Raw genomic sequence first — 21,549 nt, 5'->3', positions numbered from 1 at the left:
CTGTCACATTCTTTATTTGTTTCCTGCTGTCAGTCTCTGTTATAAGATGAGGATGACTTCCAGACATTTGTCCTTTCAGAGGAAGCTGCTGGCGGATCAGCGGGTCCTGTGGCACAAGAGCCTCCTCCAGGCCCTGATGGAGAGTAAAACGATCCTGGCTAACACCAACACTACGGACAATAGGCATAACCTTTATCCCTACCTCTGTGTGCTAGAGGATAAAGACTATGTTGACATCATGATACAGGTAATACACCCCCTCTAGCCCAGCATACAGCTCAATGAAATGCAGAAAGTCTTGGATTTAACGAAGACTTGCCTGTCCGTCTGTACTAGTACACTATACAAAAAACGATTTGTAGCTGATTTTTTTCGATACTGCGGTAGGACCACAAAGCCACACAACACAAGTCATGTATCTGACGGTGACAACAGCTGCAAAAATCATCATGCTTTATCTTTGGCAGCAACAAAGAGCCTGTTTGAATCAGATACCTCTGCTTCCAACACGGACAAACACACGGGATGTGTTGTTCATTCTGAATATACCGTTTTTTACATTGATTTCCCCTCTGACTGAAGGATTGGTTTATAAATGTTTTGACGTTTTTATCTGTGTCCCACAACTCAGAGTATTGACGAACTGCCTCCGAGTGGAGAGGCGCTGAAGATTCTAGCCAAATATCTGGGCGGCAGGGTCAACACCAAGTACTCCGTGAGGCAGAAGCAACGGAATCAGACGGTGGAAAAATTGAACAATATTTACGACACCTACACGGACCTGGTGGCAAAAGATGGAAAGGTAGAGTATCACCATTCCCAACGTCTTCTCGTTTCTTTTCTTAGAACAATACCTAAGTACTGGTTTTGCTCTGTTACATCAGATACTATGCTAATGTGACATTTTAAGTTGCATTACATTTAACAAGAAATGTAGATAAAGTTGTCATGCATATTTTAGTTGGTGCTCTGTTTCCAAGTTTTGTGTCAGCCCGTTCACTGACTCTGTTTTTATGGTCTTTGTCCGCTGGGGGCGAAACCGCTGTGTCATCAGGACTGTAATGAGCAACAGCTCATTATACTCCTGTACCTAGTTATACTAGAAGTTAGTTGTTTGTTTACATGCAGCCTTGGTATTTAAAAATATGCCTATTATTATAATTTTCTTTGCTGTTATGACTAGGGATGCCAGAAACTGACCACGATCAAATTTGAAAATCGGAAAGCCCTGGCGAATATTAATCGATTATTCGCCGCCCCCACCGCCCTTTCCTTGGTTGAAACTAAGCCAGGAAAAAAAAGAAAAACATAAATAATAATCAAAAAATATATAAATAAAATCGATTTTAAAAAAAATAATTTTCGATTATAGAGACTGTAACGAATATTCAAAAAATCGAACAATCGCTGGCATCCCTAGTTATGACACAAATCATTAATCCAACTTCTTACTTCCTTGTCCGAGTACCAACTAATGTCTCTATTCTCTTGTATCATCTTTTTCCTGAAGGCTCCCTATCTGTGGTTTCTCGTTTTGGCAGAACCTTTAATACCTCTAGACTTTAACAGGATTCATGATATCTTGAAATATGAAAGCTAGCTTTTCATTAGATCACAAAAAGCAGTGCTTTTTTGACACATTCTTTGATCTTTGGTGTCAACATGCGTTAAAAAACACAGTAGCTTATTGTGATGAGTGAAAACGTAATCCTTACTAAATAAAAACACTCCTGTTCTTCTCCTTCTAGGATTTTGACACCCTTCCCAGAGAGCAGTGGTGTAAGATAGTGATGGACCAGAGTTCAGGCCCCTCGCTGCAGGGAGGAGAGAGCGATTTGCCGTTCATAGTAACCCTGGAGCTGGGCATGTACATGGTGGATCTGATGGTCAGCAACATCAAAATTAATAGCGACATCCTGAATCCCGATTTCAACAAGAAGTTCATACCCCTCATCTACCACATGTACACCTTTCGCAGCACACGACAGGTACAGTGGAAGTCTTCTCTAAGTACTCACAGGGATATCAAAAGAAGTTGCTAGCCTGGAGTTGGTAGCAATCATACTGAAACGGTTTTGCAAAAATAGAAAACCTCGTAACAGGATTCTTGAGCGTTTGGTTCCCAGACCAAAGAAGATCCTTTCATCTGAGATTTATATGGAAAAAAGGTCAAGGATTATATTTAAAAGAATCTCCAGCAACCTAAAGTTGAAGAACATTTTCAAAAGGTTTCAAAATAAACTCAATGATCTGTCATTATGAGAACTCACAGTCAGCCAAATCAAATGATAATATTAATGGGGACTTTTTGAAAAGGACACTAATTCAGTCAGATAAGAAGATTAACCAGGCCTAGTTTAAGTAGTTATACAGTTAATATTGTAATATGGAAAAAGATCTACAGCGGAGCAGAAACAAAGGAAATCCCTGAACCTTCACTGTGGAAAGGAAGGCAGTCTTTCCCTCTGAAGCCTTTTGCCTTGAACACTTGTGCACCCACCTATTCAACGTGAGGCTCCGAAGAGTGTGAATAATAAAACCATTTCTCCCCTCGTGAGAATTGGCAGGGGGAAAAGTCGAGTAAGATGAATAGGTTCGTGGCTAATCCCTTTTTTAGTGTCCCCTTAATTGGCTCGCTGATTTACTGCCACGGGACCCTGCAGGGGGGTGAGCCGACCGTGTCAGGGGAGAGAGCAGGAAGAGAGAGAGAGAGGGGGATTTGTGGACTTTTTGGATTTGATGCACTCTGACACTGTTGCAGACTTTTACTCTTAAGTTTATTTTATACAAAACGATATATATATGCATTTCTTTCTCCTTCTACTTTCTTTTCTCCTATTGTTCCTCTTTCCTCGGAGGTTAGCCCATCAGGGGAGCATCCTAATGATTTGATATCCCAGCGTGGCACACTGACTCATGCAACGCAATGCTGAGGTGTTGGTATAGCCTTTGTAATGATGGTATATATTTCCAGTCCTACATGCTGTATGTGTATCACTAGGACACAATCATTCACATCAGAAACGTGACCCTAGGAACAAAATATCAACCTGACTCCTGACCAGGGTTTTAGATACTTCAATAAAAGAAAACATTTGAGCAGATCATCTCAAATGTAAAATCTCCAGAATTTCCGTGACCACTTTTAAAGTATGAATGCGACAAACCAGTGCCGTGGTGTAAATGATTGGCCTACACGTTTTCTCTCATATAACATTAAATTACATTTTATTAAGCCGGCGCTTTTATTAATGAGTGCATTCAGCCATTAAGAAATCATCTTTTTTTTAAAGCAAGAATCCTGCAGGTACAAAGCTATCAATAGGCCAACTATATCCAATTGCTACTACTCCTTTTAAATAATACAAAGTGCTATCTACAGAAGAGTGGTTTTTTTGTTTGTTGCCAAGTTGCGGTCAAGAGAGAAGGGTTTTCAGTCTGTAATGGAAAATGTGCGAGCAGATATCTTAGTATTCTGTGGATGTCAGTGATCTGATATTAATTGGTGATAAACAGAGGACTAATATCAATTGAAGTAATGCTTAGCCTAGTTGTTGGGTTCTGATTGTAACTGCTCTGAAACAGATTATTTATCTCATCTACTGGTATTCATTTATGAGAATTCACATTCATGTTTTCTTCTGCTATGTTTGGCTTCTAATTGGATGTGCTCCGATGTTTCACCCCGCAGGTCGGCTTCATCAAACCTCACCCCATCCTGTCTCAGATCCAGCTGGAAGCCATGGAGACCAAGTTAACCTTTGACTCCTATGTGATGCCAATGCTGTGCCCTCCTGTGCCCTGGAATTCAGTCAAATCCGGAGCCTACCTGCTGACACCTAGCCAGCTGATGCGCACAGCGGAAGGAGCCACGCAGCACGTGGAGTTGCTGGAGCAATGCAAGAACCTCCATGCGGTCCTGGACACTCTCAACCAGCTGGGCAACTGTGCATGGAGGATCAATAAGCCTTTGTTGGATATTATTATCTCCATCTTTAATGATCGTGGTAATGATAAGCTAGACATCCCTCCTCCTTTGTCAGAAGCCCCCAAAATACCCCATTTCAGCCCCCAAGATCCCAGTAGTACGTCTTCTGAGAAGGCCCAGATGAAGAGGGAGGTGAGTAATGCCAGGAAGAAGGGCAGTGAGATGCACAGCCTGCGAATGGACGCTCTTTATAAACTCTCCATCGCCAACTGCATGCGGGATGAGATCTTCTGGTTCCCTCACAACATGGACTTCCGTGGACGAACCTACCCGTGTCCCCCGCACTTTAATCACCTAGGAAGTGATGTCACACGGGCTGCCCTCGTGTTTGCAGATGGGAAGCCCCTGGGTCCAAAGGGACTTGACTGGATAAAGATCCACTTAGTCAATCTGACGGGACTGAAGAAGAAGAGCTCACTGGGGGGACGGCTGGAGTACGCCAACAGCATCATGGAGGACATCCTGGACTCTGCCGACAACCCTCTCACTGTCAGTTTCTATTTATTTCTCTGTCCTGTTTATCCATAGTTCAGAGAGACATTAATAGTTCTTCATAGGTTATAGTTAAAACTTCTTATTCTATTAAAATAAGCCTGCCATTCTTTTAATATATGCAGCCAGAATTGGAATTAGAATACTTTATATATCCTGGGGGCGAATCTGGTTTACTGCCATTTGCTCCGTTTTAGAACAAAACGTGTGTATATTTCAATATGCAGAATACAGTGGCGTATTATTATTGTTAAAGAAATGAATGCTGAAGACCAGATAATTGTTTGAAACGTACCTTTTTTTATACAGCAATAGTCATAAAGAATGAGTAGTGCACTGATCAGTATTCAAAATGCAGATTATAGCATATCCCTTTCTCTTACTGGGGTCAGCTGTAGAGGTGACTCATTCTAAAGGGGATATGAATGTCTGTCAAATCAAAAAGTAAAATGCTTTTCCCGGTGGTGTTTATGTATGCAGGATAATGTGTTTGTCTTTGTCAGGGTAAGAAGTGGTGGATGAATGCAGATGAGCCCTGGCAGGCTCTGGGCTGCTGCATGGAGATAGCCAACGCTGTGAGATCTCCCGACCCAACGCGGTTCATCTCTCATTTTCCTGTTCACCAGGTACCATAAAACACCTGAACTCATTATTTATCTGTTTACAGAGTCGTGTAGCGGTTTGAATCTCATGTCCCATCTCCTACTGATGTGTTATTTAATAAGTCATTCAACTGCTGAATAGAAATTAAATTCATCTCTTGGGTGAAACAAAGATTTAAAAATAAAATAAGATGATTAGAAGCGATTATCCTCAAAATCATCCAGTCATGCTTTATAGTGCTGTTTTAGAGGGCACATCGAAGTTAACAAGGCAAAACATCGCCTGCCATCTGGGGCCATTTATAGTATCTGTTAGAAACCTGTAGCTCTAATCTCACCGCACAGACCACAGCCTCAGATATCCTGTACTCGGATACAAACAAAAGCAACAGACAACTCCTCACAAAGTGCCAGTGTTGGGTTTATGGTTCCTATTATTTCAAGCCCACTTACTGAGGAAATGTATGTCAGGTGTCCAGATAATAGATACAGATGATATACAGGTTTAAGCATTATATCAAGCTTTTATTTTCTAGAGCAAAGCAACACTGTCTGCCCCTAAGACCTTCGTCAACATCGTGTTATAATGTTCCTTTTATTTGGCACTTAAAAATAAACCTCTTTATGATATTTTAGGAATGTACACATTTGATATAATTCCTCTGAATGACATACCAAACATTAACATGTCAAACTCAATGAAAGGGTCCCAACTATGCTAGGTTCATATATTTATTGAATCGTTTATTTGGCAGGGACAATGAACACTTAAAACCTTCAAATGTATCAAGCGTAACAGTGCCAGATTCAGCTTTAAGCACATTTCCATCCGCAGTCCCTCATATATGTATTTAGTGTATCTACTGCGACGTGTTTAATGTTCACCCTCTGTCTGAAACCAGAACCCAGTCCTTTTTAAAGCAAACCAATACAAATGCAAGTAAAGAAAGTGCCCATATTGTTTCTGAATCCAGAGTTTAAACTTATACAAAGTAAAAAGCATAATATAAACTATATGAACATGAAATGCAGTGTAATCAATATGGCCAGACTACCCACCCAACTACTCAGCTTTGATCATCAATCTGCTCTTGGTCTGTAGAAAAAATGAGCCTTTTAGCTGAGTCTGTCCCATTGATGTTAACTAATGTGAACTGAGATAATGAGTTAATAAATAAAGGAAAGGATCTAAGAAGCCAAAGGAGACTTGTGTGAGAGACTTTTAATGAAAGTTACAGAACTTTAGGCAAAGTAGAGAGACATTCAGGTTAATGTCACATTAGGACAGACATAAAATAAATAAGATAACTTCTGCAGCTGCCAGGATTGTGGCTAACTTTTTTTGCCATATTCATGTTGTGTCTTTTCAATTTTGTTACAATGACCACCAGTAACTTTTAATTTAGTGTAAATGATAAACAAATATATCATCAGTTAATTGTTAACCGCTAGTCTGATACCAAATCCGGTCCAGATGTTTCTTTGAATGGTGCAGATCATTTGAAATGCTCATTGACGGTTTGATGGTCTGGTGTAAAGTGCAAGCTTCACTTTGTGGGTTTGACAGAGTGAATATGGTATGAACTAAAAGCCTTAACAAAATATTTTTTTCTCATCCATTTAGCTGATGCTCATGTATTTCATATTGCCCTTTCTGTCCCCATTTCTGTTTCCTCTTTTTAGTATGTTTGCTGTTCTTTAACATCCATATTCCTTTGTGCACCCGTTATCTTTTTTCTCCCTGTGCTGCCCGCTCTGATTGTGTGCTGATTATTCCTTTTCTGCCTGTGTTCTCTCCTCGCTTTAATCCCTCTCCTTTTCTCCTGCAGGACGGTTCTTGTAATGGTCTCCAGCACTACGCTGCTCTGGGCAGAGATGTTATTGGTGCCACATCAGTCAACCTCACGCCCTGTGAGCTGCCTCAGGATGTGTACAGTGGAGTCGCACAGCAGGTCAGCTTGGTTTGGTTTTTGTTACCTTTTTGAACTGGATGGCTTTGGTGTTGCACAATGTAACCAAATTGTGGTACCGCTAAACTGTTAATCTCTTACTGTTTCCCATGAGTTAGTGACAGTTTAAACATTGAGAATATATTTCAAGTTTCTCACTTCAGTTCTAGCATCTAAAAAAAGGTGTTTCATTTCTTCAGGCCTTGCATTAAAGTGCATTGAGAGTAGACGCTCATATCCAAAAGCTCAAAGGGGGCAAGTGCACAGACAATGCTATAAAAGAACCCAGCCTGCTGTGAACCTGCATACTTTTCAGGCTGGAATAATTGAAGCTAATTGTTATGTGACATTTCAGTACAGGGAAAATCAGAGTGTGCTGGGGAAAAAAGTCTGTCTGCGGCTGAATCAAAGGGCAGTGACTTGCAAAGTACATTGGTGGGTTGTCAGTAGGGTTGCAAAATTCCGGGAATTTTTAAAGATGGAAACTTTCCATGGGAATCTATGGGAATAAACTTGGAATTTTCAAAATTGAAGGCTGGCTCTTCACAGGGAACTTAAATATAGTCGGGGAAAGTATATTTTAGCATAATCTTGACTAAAACAAACAGATGCCATTCAAGTACACTTGAATATCCATGCCATAGCACACTGCTTACTGCATGGCTATTGAGACCACACAAAACCTAAGGTTGGCAAAACCTAAGGCTCTCTGAGCCTGACACAGAGCCATCCTCAACAAGGCTGGACAGTGACACTGAAGAGGAAGACTCAGAGTTAGATGTTGATGAGGCCCAGGAAGAGCCCGTTGACTGAAAGGGTTTAGCCAAAATGCAGAGGATCGATTGAAGGAAGATTTTCATGTTTAATGGGACTTTTTGGAGGGAGAAGGGCTCTTTTCATTTAACATTTGGAATGGGACTTTGTGGGGATTTTTGGATGGGGGGTGCATTTTTGTTCATTTTGAATGAGTGGGGTTGGGGGGGATGAGTAACATTTAACTCAACATTCCTGTTTTCGTTCTTCAATGAAACAAATAATTGTTCAATAAAATAATTAAAACTTGTTCTGTTCTACTTTTTAAAAAAAAAGGAAATGTCATGTTTTTTTGTTTAATTTTGCATCAAATATTTCCAAAATTCCCCAGCTTAACTTCCCATGGAAACTTTCCGCCCCTTTGCAACCCTAGTTGTCAGTGAGCTGGACGACTGACTGTAAGAGAGAGCAGGACAATGCAGGCAGACATTATCAAACAGTTTTATTTGAACCTAAGATACTGTAGATCATGCTTGTGAACTAACCAACCCCCTGGATAAATATATATGTTTAACTCGTAAAGATAGGCTGTTCAAAAAGTAATCTTCAGCTGAAACAATGTCATTATTTCTTAGGAAACTTGCCAAACATTTTTCTTTCATTTGACAGCACACTTTTCAATACCTAGTCAATGCAATCAACAAAAGATGCTATATAGAAATATATTTCTCGCTCCAAATCAACTTGAAACGGTTAAAGTATTACTAAAGTTCCTTTTTATTAAATAAAAAAATACTCAGTATGACAAATATATGTTTACATGTTGTGCCTCTATTGTGACATTGTTACACGCTTTAATGTTCAAAAAGCCCTTTATTTATCTCACACTGCCTGTGCTGCAGCACCTCTTTTCACCCTCTGTCTGAAACCAGAGCCCAGTCTGCTCTGATTGGTTAGCTGATTATTGTTGTGATCTGGTTGTTAGATAAATACTACTTAATTATTGACTTACCAAACAAATCATGATATAAATCAATATCTGGATAGAAGAGTTTGGCTGTATTGCACATCACTACTTCTACCCTGATCTATATGTATTTGGGCTTGTGCATTTAAATATTCTCCAATAACACATCTGTTAATATGCCCGACATGTCCATGTGTTTCAGGTGGAGGAGTTTAGAGTGCGGGATGCAAAGAACGGGGTGAAAATCGCCCAGCTCCTGGAGGGCGTCATCAGCAGGAAGGTGGTGAAGCAGACCGTGATGACTGTGGTGTACGGGGTCACACGCTACGGGGGCCGCCTGCAGATAGAGAAAAGACTGAAGGAGATTGATGAGTTCCCCAAGGTACGGTTATGTGGTAGATGTGGGCTCCCCTCGCACTGCATAGTGTTTTATTTTTAGTGTTGTATCAGCGCGGGATGAGAGAGTGGCCTTTTAGTGAAAGATCTACTCTATATCCTTCTACGTCTCCTCTCCGGTTACACATTCAGAGATGAATACACTCAGCCCATACTGAATCTCAATGAAATACAACTGATCCAACCTCCTTGAATGTAATTACTCCATTGTCTCCTCTGTGTCCAAGGAGGCATTTATCACACAGCTGACAGTGACTGCAAATGATTTCAGTAGCTTTGACCTTGACATTAAGACTCCTAGCACCCTGTCTCCAAGTGTGCTGTTGGTGGAGCAAGAACATTAGCTTTTATTATTCCTATTAGGCAAGTTTATTTATGGGTTATTGCAGTGGAATGAGATATAGCATGGTTGTATCAGGGAGGCCAGCAGTGTTATACAACAACAGCTATATTCGATATCCTGTGCACAGTCATTATAAATCTATTTTTAGTTCAGAACCACTGCACTTTGATTTCATTGGACATAACCGGTTCTTTGACTGGAACACATGATTATATGGCAGGGAAAGGGAGGCATGTAATCTTCCTACAGCTCTGTAATGCTTATTATTTGTCAAATAGCTGCATATATTGCCTTACAATAGTTGGAGTTATTCTGGTTGTCTGTTTAGATAAAACCAACATGATCCTGCTGTCAGTGTATCTGCCATCTCACAGCCAGAGAGGATTGTGCTAAATGACTCCTGTATAATGTTCCTAATTGTTTAAACACAGAATTGGAGGGAAGTGTAATTGTGAGTGATTACAGGGGGATGGATGTGGGGGGGGGGGGAGGAAGCTGTATGCCAGGAAGAGATCGTATCGCTGTAATGATATCTGAAATGTCCCAGGCTCATTCAGTGCTGCAACTTTTCCCACATATTTGCATTATACATGTAATAGCTAATAATAACTAACTTCATTTGTATTGATGAGGAATGCAGTGAAGCGAGAAGGTGATGTGTGCAAAAGTACAAAAGCATAATCATGTATTGTTTTCCAGGAGCATTTATGGGAGGCATCTCGTTACCTGGTGCGATTGGTGTTCAACGGCTTGAAGGAGATGTTCACAGGGACCAGAGAGATCCAGGTGAGTTTATCGCACCTATTTAAAAAAAACACATTTGTTTCTTACTAGTTGCAAAACAGAGCTGACATTCAGTAGAAATATTGTCTCAAAGTACAGTTGTTCTTATTTTTACTAGAATCTATATCCCTCATGCAATAAGTCCCAACACCTTAAAGGGGACCTATTATGCAAAATCCTCATTTCTTTTCTACATCAATACATCATTTGTCCCCTCTGTGTAAAGACATTCTGAAAGTTTCAAGAAAAAAGATTCTCTCTCTTTTTGTCCTGACCCATTTATGTAAAAACCTGTTTGAAAATGAGCTGATCAGATTTTGGCCACTTTGTGATGTCATAACGATTTTTTTGGCTTTTGTAACCATTAGCCAATCACCAACCAAGGTAACCCCCCCCCCCTTATCACCTGAATCTCCTCCTAGAGCACCATTGAGTTCTTTTTAACCAAATATCTCTCAGAGGGGCGTGGGGAGGGGCTCCTTATTTTCATCTAAAGTAACAGACAGAGAATCAGAACTTTTGAAACAGGGCTGAAGAAACAGAGGGGATTATGGGTAATTCTGCAATGATCTGTTTGGTATTTTGAGGCAAACACTTCAGAGACATGTTTTTAATGTATCTGAGACTTATAATAGATTGATGAAAAACAGTATAATAGGGGACCTTTAAAGTCATAACCATTAGGTGATATAATTAAAGTTTATGTCATGATGCCTGATCATTTGTAATGTATTATTATGGGTCAAATGAAGACAATGGTCGACTAAGACACGTACATGTAATTAATCCAATGATGTTGTCTGTGTAACCTAGAGACTTTAATGTGCATCAGATCAGCTAAAAATGCGAACTCTGAAAATTGGTTGACTGATAAATAAAAGGTTCAAGATGAAGAATAAAGTTTCAAATAATAAAATAAAATAAAATAAAATGTAGGTTAAAAACAAATAAATGTTTCTGCAATCAATTGCTATGTACAGTATAAACCCAGATTATCGGACTAAATATTTTTGTAGGATAATAAAAATAACAAAAGACAATTCCTATGTTCCCTGTAATTCATTTTTTTTTTACGTTTTCCCCCTACGTATCTTCTTTGGAAAGACTTAAATATAAAAGCTTTTGTCTACTGACCTACTACTCTAGATAAGATGATATTTCATTTTCTAATAATGTCTAGTTTACTTTACCACTACCGTGACTACTGCAGCCATTCATCACAGAGACTCTTTTTATAGATTTAGGATGTGCCCTTGGCGGGGGATACTATATTATCTCCACAGGCAGAGAGGAGTCTGGCAAGCAAATAGAAACACCACCCACGACCATGTTTGTGTCCTCTGGGAAATGAGTGGGGATGGCCCAGTCTGAGATGAAAAATACGCTTCCCATCATGCCTTGGTGCCCACCTAATGCTGTTGTGTGTGTGTGTGTGTGTGTGTGTGTGTGTGTGTGTGTGTGTGTGTGTGTGTGTGTGTGTGTAAGTGTCTGAGTGAGTGTGTGCACCTGTTGCTTTCAAACAGGTCACATCCTCTGGGTTTTCAGCAGTGAGTTGAGTATGAGTGAGAGAGAAGCAGCTCTGTCATCCCTGACCCCTCCTCCCCTGTTTATTTTCCATTTATTCTCCTTCCAACTGTGTCTGTCCACTCCCTCCCTCCCTCCCTCCCTCTGCTGCTTATCAATCTATTACTGACTGATCAGTCAATCTCTCCGGATTCCTCACTATCTAATCTCACTCTCCCATCTCTTTGCTTCCACACTATCTTCTTTTCGATGTACCTGAGAGTAAAAGGAGAGAGGTGATGATGAATGGTGCGGCTTTGGGCCAGACTGCTATCTCGAGTTGTTAGGACAAATATATCTTTCCTACAGCTCTCCATGTGCCTGCATGTGTGAGGAGGCACTTTTGGGGCATTAACAGGGCTTCTATTCCTGGAGATAAACTTTGCCAGACACTTGTGCAAAACTTACGGATATTTATCGACAACTTCTCACTTGTTCCTCTGAAAGTTTGCAACACTTGTTTGCCGTTTCAAGAAGTAAAACAGCAGACATTATGCATCTTTTATGCAGTGTATTTTCTGCTGTTCCCAATGCACCATGATGTTCTTTCTTTTTAAAGCCCGATTAATTACATCCACCTACAAACGGTCCAGACTCACTGATTTGAACCACATAAAACACACTTACACAGGAAATAGACAGGCTCACACTCTTGATTGCTGGCGGGCTTTGATTTTCTGAGTATGTTTCACAATCCAGTATGTGCCCTCAATTTACCTCTGCTTTTGCATCTGTGTGTTGCAGGAATGGCTGACCGAGAGCGCCAGGCTCATCTCCAAGGCTGGCTACTCTGTGCAGTGGGTGACTCCCCTGGGATTGCCCGTCATTCAGCCCTACCACCGCACACGCCGCCTAGTGGTAAGTCTCTTACGACGGATTATGAAGATACTCTTTACTCGTTTTTCTCAGAGAAGTTACTTTTTATTAATCACACGCATCTCTGCTATGTCTAGCTACGTTTGTACCATTGGAATTAGAACAGATGCCAAGTGTAGCAGGGCTTCAGGTCCAAACGTGCACATTACATAGAAAATAAATATAATATTGCACGAGGAAATATTAACAATGGTACGTCATGCAAGACTAATAATAATACAGAAAGTATAAATAAAATAAAAAAGTAAACTAAATAAATATAGAATAAAGCAACTAGCGCAGCAGAGGTGTTACAGCCCGTCCACACTACAGCTTCAAAAAAAGCTTGGCGGCGGGCGTGTCTGAAGCTCGACCAACAACCAATCACATGAATCTCCCGCCCCTGACACACAAGCAGCGGTTTGATTGGCTAGAGCTTGTACTGGCATATGATTTGATTGGCTGTGGCTTCCACCGAAAGCTTCAGAAGCTTCAAAAGTTGAACATTGCTCAACTTCTGCAGCCTGAAACGCCAGGAAAGCTCCGCTCTGCTACCCACAATTCGGTTCGGCGAAAAGCGAGGCAACGTGACGTCACCCCAGTGAATGGGCAGACGCGTTGGAAACCGTTTTTGAAGCTGTCGAAGCTGTAGTGTGGACGGGCCGTTACAGAGTCTCATGCCGGGACATGTCAGGTCATGTTTGATTGGGAGTCCAATCTAGAAACAAGTGGACTTTAACTGATCAGTTCGACCACTTCAAACCCTCAGACGGTGCCGTTCACCATCGTTTCGTACACCGTAAGTTAGACAGTTTTGCCAATTACAGGCCAGTTTTTATTTCTCTGTATTTGATACGTTATGTATTCTCTTTTATCGTTATCTTTTGACACCATGTGTTTTGCTCTTCCTTACTTTTGCTCTCACCTTTCACACCACTCGCAAAACTGACCTTTTATAGCACACGTTGTATCCGTGTTTTTGACTCACCTTAGCACACAGTACTCATTTATCCCTCTGTTGGCTTACTGACCACCATCTTATTGCTGATATTGTAATGTGTGTCCAAATTGACCGCTCCTTCCTCCTCTTTTCGTTCTCATATTTCCATGAGGCAGTGAGATGCTATGGGTCATCGCTTTCACTATTATCATGATCTCAGAGTTTCATTTCCACTTATTCGATTTCATTGGGCTTTGATGGAATTTCTGATGAAGCTGATAATAAATGGCCGGTTAGCTGTGATGCGTTGGTTGACTTTAAATAGACAGGCATATATGATTTCAAATGAGTATTTACACTCATACTGTATATATTAAAACTAAGATTAGTGGTTCTTTTTATAGCTGTCATCTTATAACAAGCTGTTATGAGAGCAATCTATCATGCTCACACAGCCTGCCCACAAAGGCTCCACTTATTATGGTCTGGCAAGGCCCAACATGCATTTGCTCAAATTAAGGGAACTGCAAGTGTGCATTTTGATCAGCCTTTTCCAACAGATAGATAATTGACAAGTGCTCTTCATGGCACACACGTTAACAGTACTGGATCCTCTGGACTCTGTACATTGTTTAGGATATCATTACATTACATTACATTTCATTTCATTTCATTCATCCAAAGCAACTTACAATTACCGATTTACAGGGACATTCTCCCTGGAGTAACTAAGGGCTAAGTGCCTTACTCAAGGGCACACTAGTAGTGGTGTTCCAGGCGGGACTCACAACCTTCCAGTCTTCAGCCCACCTCACTATCCATTAGACCACCACTATCCATTAGACCACCACCACCACCAGTATAACTAATTTGGTTGTAGCTCTTTGACAGAATGGCAGCCTGCCAGGGCTCCGTGAATTTATTTCCTAGACAAATACCTCAAACAAAAAGTGAGCCTGCGAGACTCACTGCAGTTTGGCTTTTATTTTAGTGTGTCCTCAACCCATCCCCCCATCCCTTTGTGTTGGACTCAAACTATCTTTGGCTAAAACCAAAGTTATTCACAAAGTGTTGTTGGTGTTTGCTCTTTTAGTTCAGAACAATAGTCCACTCTCTTTATTGCCCTCCCTCAGTCTCTTTTCAATTTCTTTTTCCAAACGTCCTAAAATAATTATTGTTTCACTCTTATTATACGCAAGACATGCACCTTATCATGAGTATTGTCCTGGATGCTGGGCTTTCACCACTGATGGTGTGATGTGATTGCTGTGAGTGGCCCAACTTTGAAGGAGCTCAAAAACATCACTAAAGTTCTCCGTCACTGTGGAAGTCCTGACAGCAGCATGTCTTAAAGATAACAAGTCTGAGTTCAGATAACATGCTTGTGTGTGTGTGAATGCCTGTCAACGCTTTCGTGCCGGTTCGGAAAAATGTTCATGTCCCATAGAGATGGGAGGAATTCCAGTCAAACATTATCTGTGTTTATTATGGAGCCTCAAAACAATTGATAGGAAGGCTATATAAAGAATGATATCATCAAGCCATGTTGATTGTTGTTTGGCTGAAAAGTAGTCTATTTCAATCTGGAACAGTCCCGTCAATAGACTTGTGCGTAAAACATCAAAAATACGTTTATATTATCAGAATCCTTCATTTGTCCTGCAGTAGGCAAAGATACAGCTTCACTGCAGCAAAGAAACAGTGCAGACTACAGGCATAAATAAAATGACTAGACATATCAATTAAAGAAAAAGGCAAGCACACATTATTAAAGAAATATTTAAACAAATAAGCGAAAAACAAGAAATGACCCAAGCCTAGGCCCCTTAACTTAAAGTGTTTCTCCCATTTAAGTGTGTGTGTGTGTGTGTGTGTGTGTGTGTGTGTGTGTGTGTGTGTGTGTGTGTGTGTGTGTGTGTGTGTGTGTGTGTGTGTGTGTGTGTGTGTGTGTGTGTGTGTGTGTGTGTGTGTGTGTGTGTGTGTGTGTGTGTGTGTGTGTGTGTGTGTGTGTGTGTGTGTGTGTGTGTGTGTGTGTGTGTGTGTGTGTGTGTGTGTGTGTGTGTGTGTGTGTGTGTGTGTGTGTGTGTGTGTGTGTGTGTGTGTGTGTGTGTGTGTGTGTGTGTGTGTGTGTGAGAAATCATACATAAGTCTGTCATTATATAAAATCCTATTTGACCTCCTTATCCTTAAGTCCATTAACTAAGTGAAAGGAGGAAACAGACACAGCGTAAACAAAGCTCATGCAGACAGCTAGCTCATAGGCTGGCTCCACATGCCACTTGCTCTTTTAGCATGACATGAAGCAGAAGGTGGCTTAGAGGGGGATTGACACCTCATCAGAAAGTGCAAGAGAGCAAGGGTGACAGATGGTGGGTGCGCTGAGGCTGCATCTCTCTCTGTCCATGAAGTAGAACTCTGATTGGATCTGTTTCTTTTAATGTCCAGCAGGGAAAAGGAAGCTGATTAGCCTGTGAGTTTTTTCCAAGGCCTAAAGATGAATAAATGAATGAAGCGACGACTTGATGGACCATCAAGGTCTTATTTCAGAGATCACTTTTTTCATCCCCTGCATTCATTCTTTAATCCAGTTGCATCATTGAGCACCAGAAATGAAACTTGCAGAAAGGTCACCTTTCCAGTCATGGCTGGATTCAATTCAATCTCCCCGTCTCCTCTCTGCCTCTTAAATCCGAGGCTGCGGTGTTTTTTGGGGGTCGTTAATAATTACTCTAGATAGAACAGGAAGATGAAGTGTGAGGCTGTGAAGAGAACAAGCTACAATAGCATCCATTCACAAAGGAGTGTGTGTGCAGTGTGTTGCTTCTTTTCAGTGTGCATACAGAGGAGAGTACAAATGCAGAGCAGTGTAATCGAGTAGTTTCCATGGCTGATGGGAGGTGAGGAAATTAGAGTTGATGGAGTAGCTGAATGGAGCACAAACACATACATCAGGGAGGCTGCTTAACGGGATTGAGAGATACTAATCGGATCAGAGGTCACTCTGGCTCAGGTTCCTCCTTTAGTTTTCATTTTCCACTCTCATGCAAGGTTACAATGAAATCTCACTTTCAGGGGATGGAGACACGAGGGAGCTCTCAGCTGGATTGGCTGGATTTGTGAGTGTATAGTGTGACTAAAAGCTGGGTGTCCTCTGTGTGGAAAGAGAGGATTTGGTTATTTCCCTGGACGTTAACGCATTGTGCACATTTATTTTGAATACAAAAATCCACTGTCATCATCAATCAATAGATTAGTATAATGTAGTATGAGCCTCTGGAATGAATGAAAATGTTTAAACATCATGTACAGACTATGAGACCATGAGCCTCCTGTGCACAGACAGGCCCCATTCTACATATACACCAACATCAAAAGACACATTTAGAAGCTTTTTGTGGGGGTTTTCTGATAGTTTGTGGTCATTTTGTGTCGTATGTAGTCAGTGTCTGTCTAGTCTGCCTTTCCTTTGTATGGAAGCAAAATGACTGCAGATTTGGAAACATTCTCTGGGACAGTATAATCGGAGTGTGTCCTCTTTTCTAATTCTGGGGATACGTTTCCCTAAATGTCGCGGGATGCCCTCCATGTCTTCTCTTGTCATGGATGAGAAGCGAGCGGTTCCGAGGGGTCACACAGTGTTTCGTTGATCTCGCAGAATCTCGTGGCATTTTCAGGTGAAATAATGAATGCAGTCTGAGTTTCAAGGAGACCCCCGAGTGGAAGAGAGAGACACAAAACGTTTGGTAGAAAGGATGTCTGGAAAAAAGGTCAGTGGAGGGTTGGCGAGACTCAGTGGTGTGTGTGACAATGAGTCTGCAGCTGTCTTCAGGGGATGAAGGCGAGGGAGAGGACCAGGTGACCCGGAACAGCAGGGAAGTGAGGTGTAACGAAGAATTACTCCACCTGAATGGATGAGGCGTGTGTTTCGAACCACTTTTACCTCATTCACACCAACGGTGTTTCAGGGCCGGTTCGGAGCTGGAGCTTGAAAAGCACCGGGTTTTCCTGTTCACACCGCAGCGGAGCAGCCTCTTAGCTCCGGAATCCGGTTCGTTTCGAGCACCAAAAAATTGCCCGGCCAGAGCAAAAGCACCGCATACGTCACGCTTACGTCGAGGTGGGGGCAGGGGCAGGGGTGGGATCAACTCCTGAACAACAACAAAAAGCCGGCGTTTTATCCAGTTTGTACACAACGATGGAGAAACTTAACAAGCAGCAATGGTCCACTGAAGAGACGAGCTACCTACTGGGTATCTGGTCTTCTGAAGAGGTACAGAGGAAGCTGGAGCATAATCGGCCATTGTTGTTGTCGGTGTCAGCTGTGAGGGGTTTCCGCGCGGTTTGGCTTTATGAAGCAGGCACGCAAACGGTTACGTCATGACGCAAACGATGACGCAGCACCAGTCGGACTCCGGGCAGTGTGAAAAGAGCCGGAGCTAAACCGAAGAACCGGTTCTGAACCTGAAAAGCTCTAGCACGGAGCTTGAACTCCGGTTTGTGATGTATGGGGATTCCCCTTTTGGCAGCATGGCTTATATGTGGTTAGTGATGACTGTTGTAACCATGACCATCTGTGCTTTGACTCTCATGTGATTTAGAGGAGCCTATTCCCCACAGACACACAGCAGGATTAACCAAGGTCTCATTTATCACAGCGCCAGGGTTTGAGTCAGGTCTGTTACACAAATCATGCACGTATGCATTATAATGAACCAGGGTAAGGTAGTGACCTCATCTACAGTGAGGCAGTCCATTACTCACATCCAACGTAACCTCCATCTCTTTCACTTTTACACCTTTTTTGCATCACAGCTTGGCGTTTTCTTCTTCCTTAACACACAGAGAGGATAGAAAAAAGGGGGGGATGATGGACAGCTCCCCCCCACAAGACCTCCTAGAGCAATGATCGATGAGATAGCAGCCATGGCACAGACTGATGGGGTTTTGATACACTAGACTTCTATTTTAAAAAATTTTTTTTATAATTTTGTGATTCTGTCATTCATCATACAGCAACCTTGTGTGTGTGTGTGTGTGTGTGTGTGTGTGTGTGTGTGTGTGTGTGTGTGTGTGTGTGTGTGTGTGTGTGTGTGTGTGTGTGTGTGTGTGTGTGTGTGTGTGTGTGTGTGTGTGTGTGTGTGTGTGTGTGTGTGTGTGTGTGTGTGTGTGTGTGTGTGTGTGTGTGTGTGTGTGTGTGTGTGTGTGTGTGTGTGTGTGTGTGTGTGTGTGTGTGTGTGTGTGTGTGTGTGTGTGTGTGTGTGGTTGCTTGCTTGCTTGCTTGCTTGCTTGCTTGCTTGCTTGCTTGCTTGCTTGCTTCACTGTGAACTCGACCTGAACTACTGTGCATACATGACCGGCACAGAATCAACTATCTATGAGACCGATCATTGCATTAATTTACAGGTCATATATCTGACACTTTTTGACATAGAGACTTGTGTAAAATATCGCTTTTCAATACCGTAGACATTCCTACGGGAGCGATTTGATTTGGTTAAGTGTCTTGCCAAAGGATGATTCAACAGGCCTATTGTTGGCTGGGAATCCAACCAACAACCTTCTCATTGGTAGACGCGTGTCCTCCCTGAGCCACAACCACCCATGATGAATACATATCTGGTAGTCATTTTAATATTTTATTTTTACTTTAATGCTGTCGTAGAAATATGAATTACCGGGAAAAAAAAATCAGCCTAATTTTAACAAAGCACCTCGTCCACCATGTTTACTACTTGGAGAAGTAGATGATGTAGAAAATGAAATGAATATGGTTACATTTCTTACCATACTCTATTACTAGTTTCAAACAGTGCAGCTAGCGGTGTGGGACTTGAAGTATGGAAATGTCAGTCCGCCTGTTGGTTGGTCCACCACACTCAACAAATATGAATTACAGTTTTAATGTCCCAATACCCAACACAGCATGTATAGTCAATGCTAACTGAAGTGACTTCACCAAAATCATGACACAGCACAATTTAATTCTTCTATTGGGAGTTTTTTATTTATTTCCTTTAACCATGTGGGAACACCTCCCAATTAGGGTCCACGAGATATTGCAGTCCTCCTAAAACCTTTACAGCACTCAGGAGATCGTCACACTTGAAAAGTTCTGGTTTTCAGCTTTTGCAGGAGGACATTGTAGACTTAGAAAGAGTACAAAGCAGATTGGGGAACGGTTCAAATCGCAGAGGGATGTGCACTTCAAAGGGCCTGTGATTTCAGTGTTCAGAAGCAAACAAGATCAAATAAAAGAGCAGGACATTAGCACCAAACACACACTTATTAAAGACTCCTAAGGGTGTCAGAACAGCTGTGGTCTCCTGAGCTCATATCTGAAGTAGTTGTTTGTGTTATTGACATAAAAGAAGTTGAATTCTAAGACCCCATCCAGCAACACATTTAGTTTACAGCCATGTAATGGTAGTATAAAGCAAACCAAAAACTAACCTACGAAAACACAAACATGTAAACACCACATGAAAAGGACCCCATTTTGCCTAATGTGAATTCATGTATTTCTTTGTGTTGCTTGCTTATGATGCATTTCAATATATTTGACCTACATAAAAGGAAATGAATGCATCTGTATCCACGTGGGAGCCTGTTATTAATTAGGAAGACTCAAACTTACACATGTTCTGTTTATTCGTATCGGGTAAATCTGGCTTTGATCAATAACTAACAGTACTTACACAGTTTGATTATTTACTCTACAAATAGATCTAAGTAATTGCAACGTCTTGAACATCTTTGAGTTGAAATGGAACAATGTGATATTGACTTTGAGTACAGAGTTGACTTGAGATGATTAACCCCTTCATTTGTTTGTCTTTCTTTTGCCCGCAGTTAAAGAGTCAGCTCCAAAGTGTCTTCCTCACGATCAACTATGACACCAAGCAGTAAGTCTTCCTGCAACTAACATCTGTCTGGTTTTTCCACTCTCATACTGAACCTGAGCCACAGCAGATGTAATGTTACCACTTTATTCTCTCATGGTGCTCCTTGACATGTTGTGCTGAAGTGTCAAATCAGTGACCAGAAACAAAGACAGAACATCTCTGATGAAAGAAAGCATGTTTGCAGGCCATTCTGTCTGAACTCTTTGTGAGTTTGCAGTCACAAGCTTTCAAATGTAGCTTCAGACTGCTGGAGATGATCACCATTTAGCTTTTAGAAGTGAATGGGAGCAGAAAGTAGAGTTCTCTGGAGGCAATTAGCTTACACTTTCAAGACCTTCTGCTGCACCATAGCTCTGTCTCCTGTGGATATTTCCATTAATTGCCTCCTCGGATGTAACTTTGCATTTGTCATAAAGTAGGAAATGGCATCAGAAGCGTTTCAAACTCTTTCTTTGAAAGCATTGCTCAACACTAACAGCTTCAGATACAATAAGTTGAAATGGGTCTTTCACAAACAGAAATGAGTTCAAACTCTTTTCTCCAGATGCTTCATTTATAAAATAATATGACAACCAAAATCTATTTTGAAGGGGGGGTTATGCGAGAAAGTCAGCAGCAAAATCCACATTTAAAAAAAATGGTCGAAATCGAATCTAAATGACAAAATGTTTTTATAATGGGAATCATTTGTTTAACATTTGGTTTAAATAAACTAATGTTCTGTAGTGGTAGTATAAATACAATTTAGACTAGCAGTAAAACACTTCATTCCACATATTACAATGTCCATGTGTATGATTGTAACCCCTACACATGTTTGACTCTGAAAAGACCATGTAAGCATATTACGTTAAATTGTTAAACAGGTTCTTTTTGCACCTGTGATTCCCTGAGTGGCAGTCAGCCATTTATTCTCAATGGTGGGAAGGGCTTGATAAAAATGTATGGATTTCAAAAGACGAACAGGAAAAGAGGTGAGCAGAGGACACAGAGAGTCATCAACAGTGTGTCGAGGG

At 41.3% G+C, this 21,549-nt stretch overlaps 1 protein-coding gene across 1 annotated transcript in view; it reads left to right on the top strand.

Annotated features, from left to right (window-relative positions):
• Nucleotides 1-21,549, top strand: part of polrmt (polymerase (RNA) mitochondrial (DNA directed)) — a gene marked incomplete at its 5' end in the record, with an annotated part of 40,027 nt that overhangs the window by 8,264 nt on the left and 10,214 nt on the right. The window contains 10 exons of the mRNA XM_079650816.1: nt 80-247; nt 632-802; nt 1,749-1,988; nt 3,692-4,477; nt 4,984-5,106; nt 6,912-7,034; nt 8,954-9,133; nt 10,190-10,276; nt 12,581-12,694; nt 20,481-20,533. Of these exons, the coding sequence (XP_079506942.1) occupies nt 80-247; nt 632-802; nt 1,749-1,988; nt 3,692-4,477; nt 4,984-5,106; nt 6,912-7,034; nt 8,954-9,133; nt 10,190-10,276; nt 12,581-12,694; nt 20,481-20,533 (2,045 nt within the window). The remainder of the gene's footprint in view (nt 1-79; nt 248-631; nt 803-1,748; nt 1,989-3,691; nt 4,478-4,983; nt 5,107-6,911; nt 7,035-8,953; nt 9,134-10,189; nt 10,277-12,580; nt 12,695-20,480; nt 20,534-21,549) is intronic.

The sequence above is a fragment of the Notothenia rossii genome (assembly GCF_949606895.1).
Source record: "Notothenia rossii genome assembly, chromosome: 1".
Classification (NCBI taxonomy): domain Eukaryota; kingdom Metazoa; phylum Chordata; class Actinopteri; order Perciformes; family Nototheniidae; genus Notothenia; species Notothenia rossii.
This window is presented reverse-complemented; position numbering and strand designations above follow the sequence as displayed.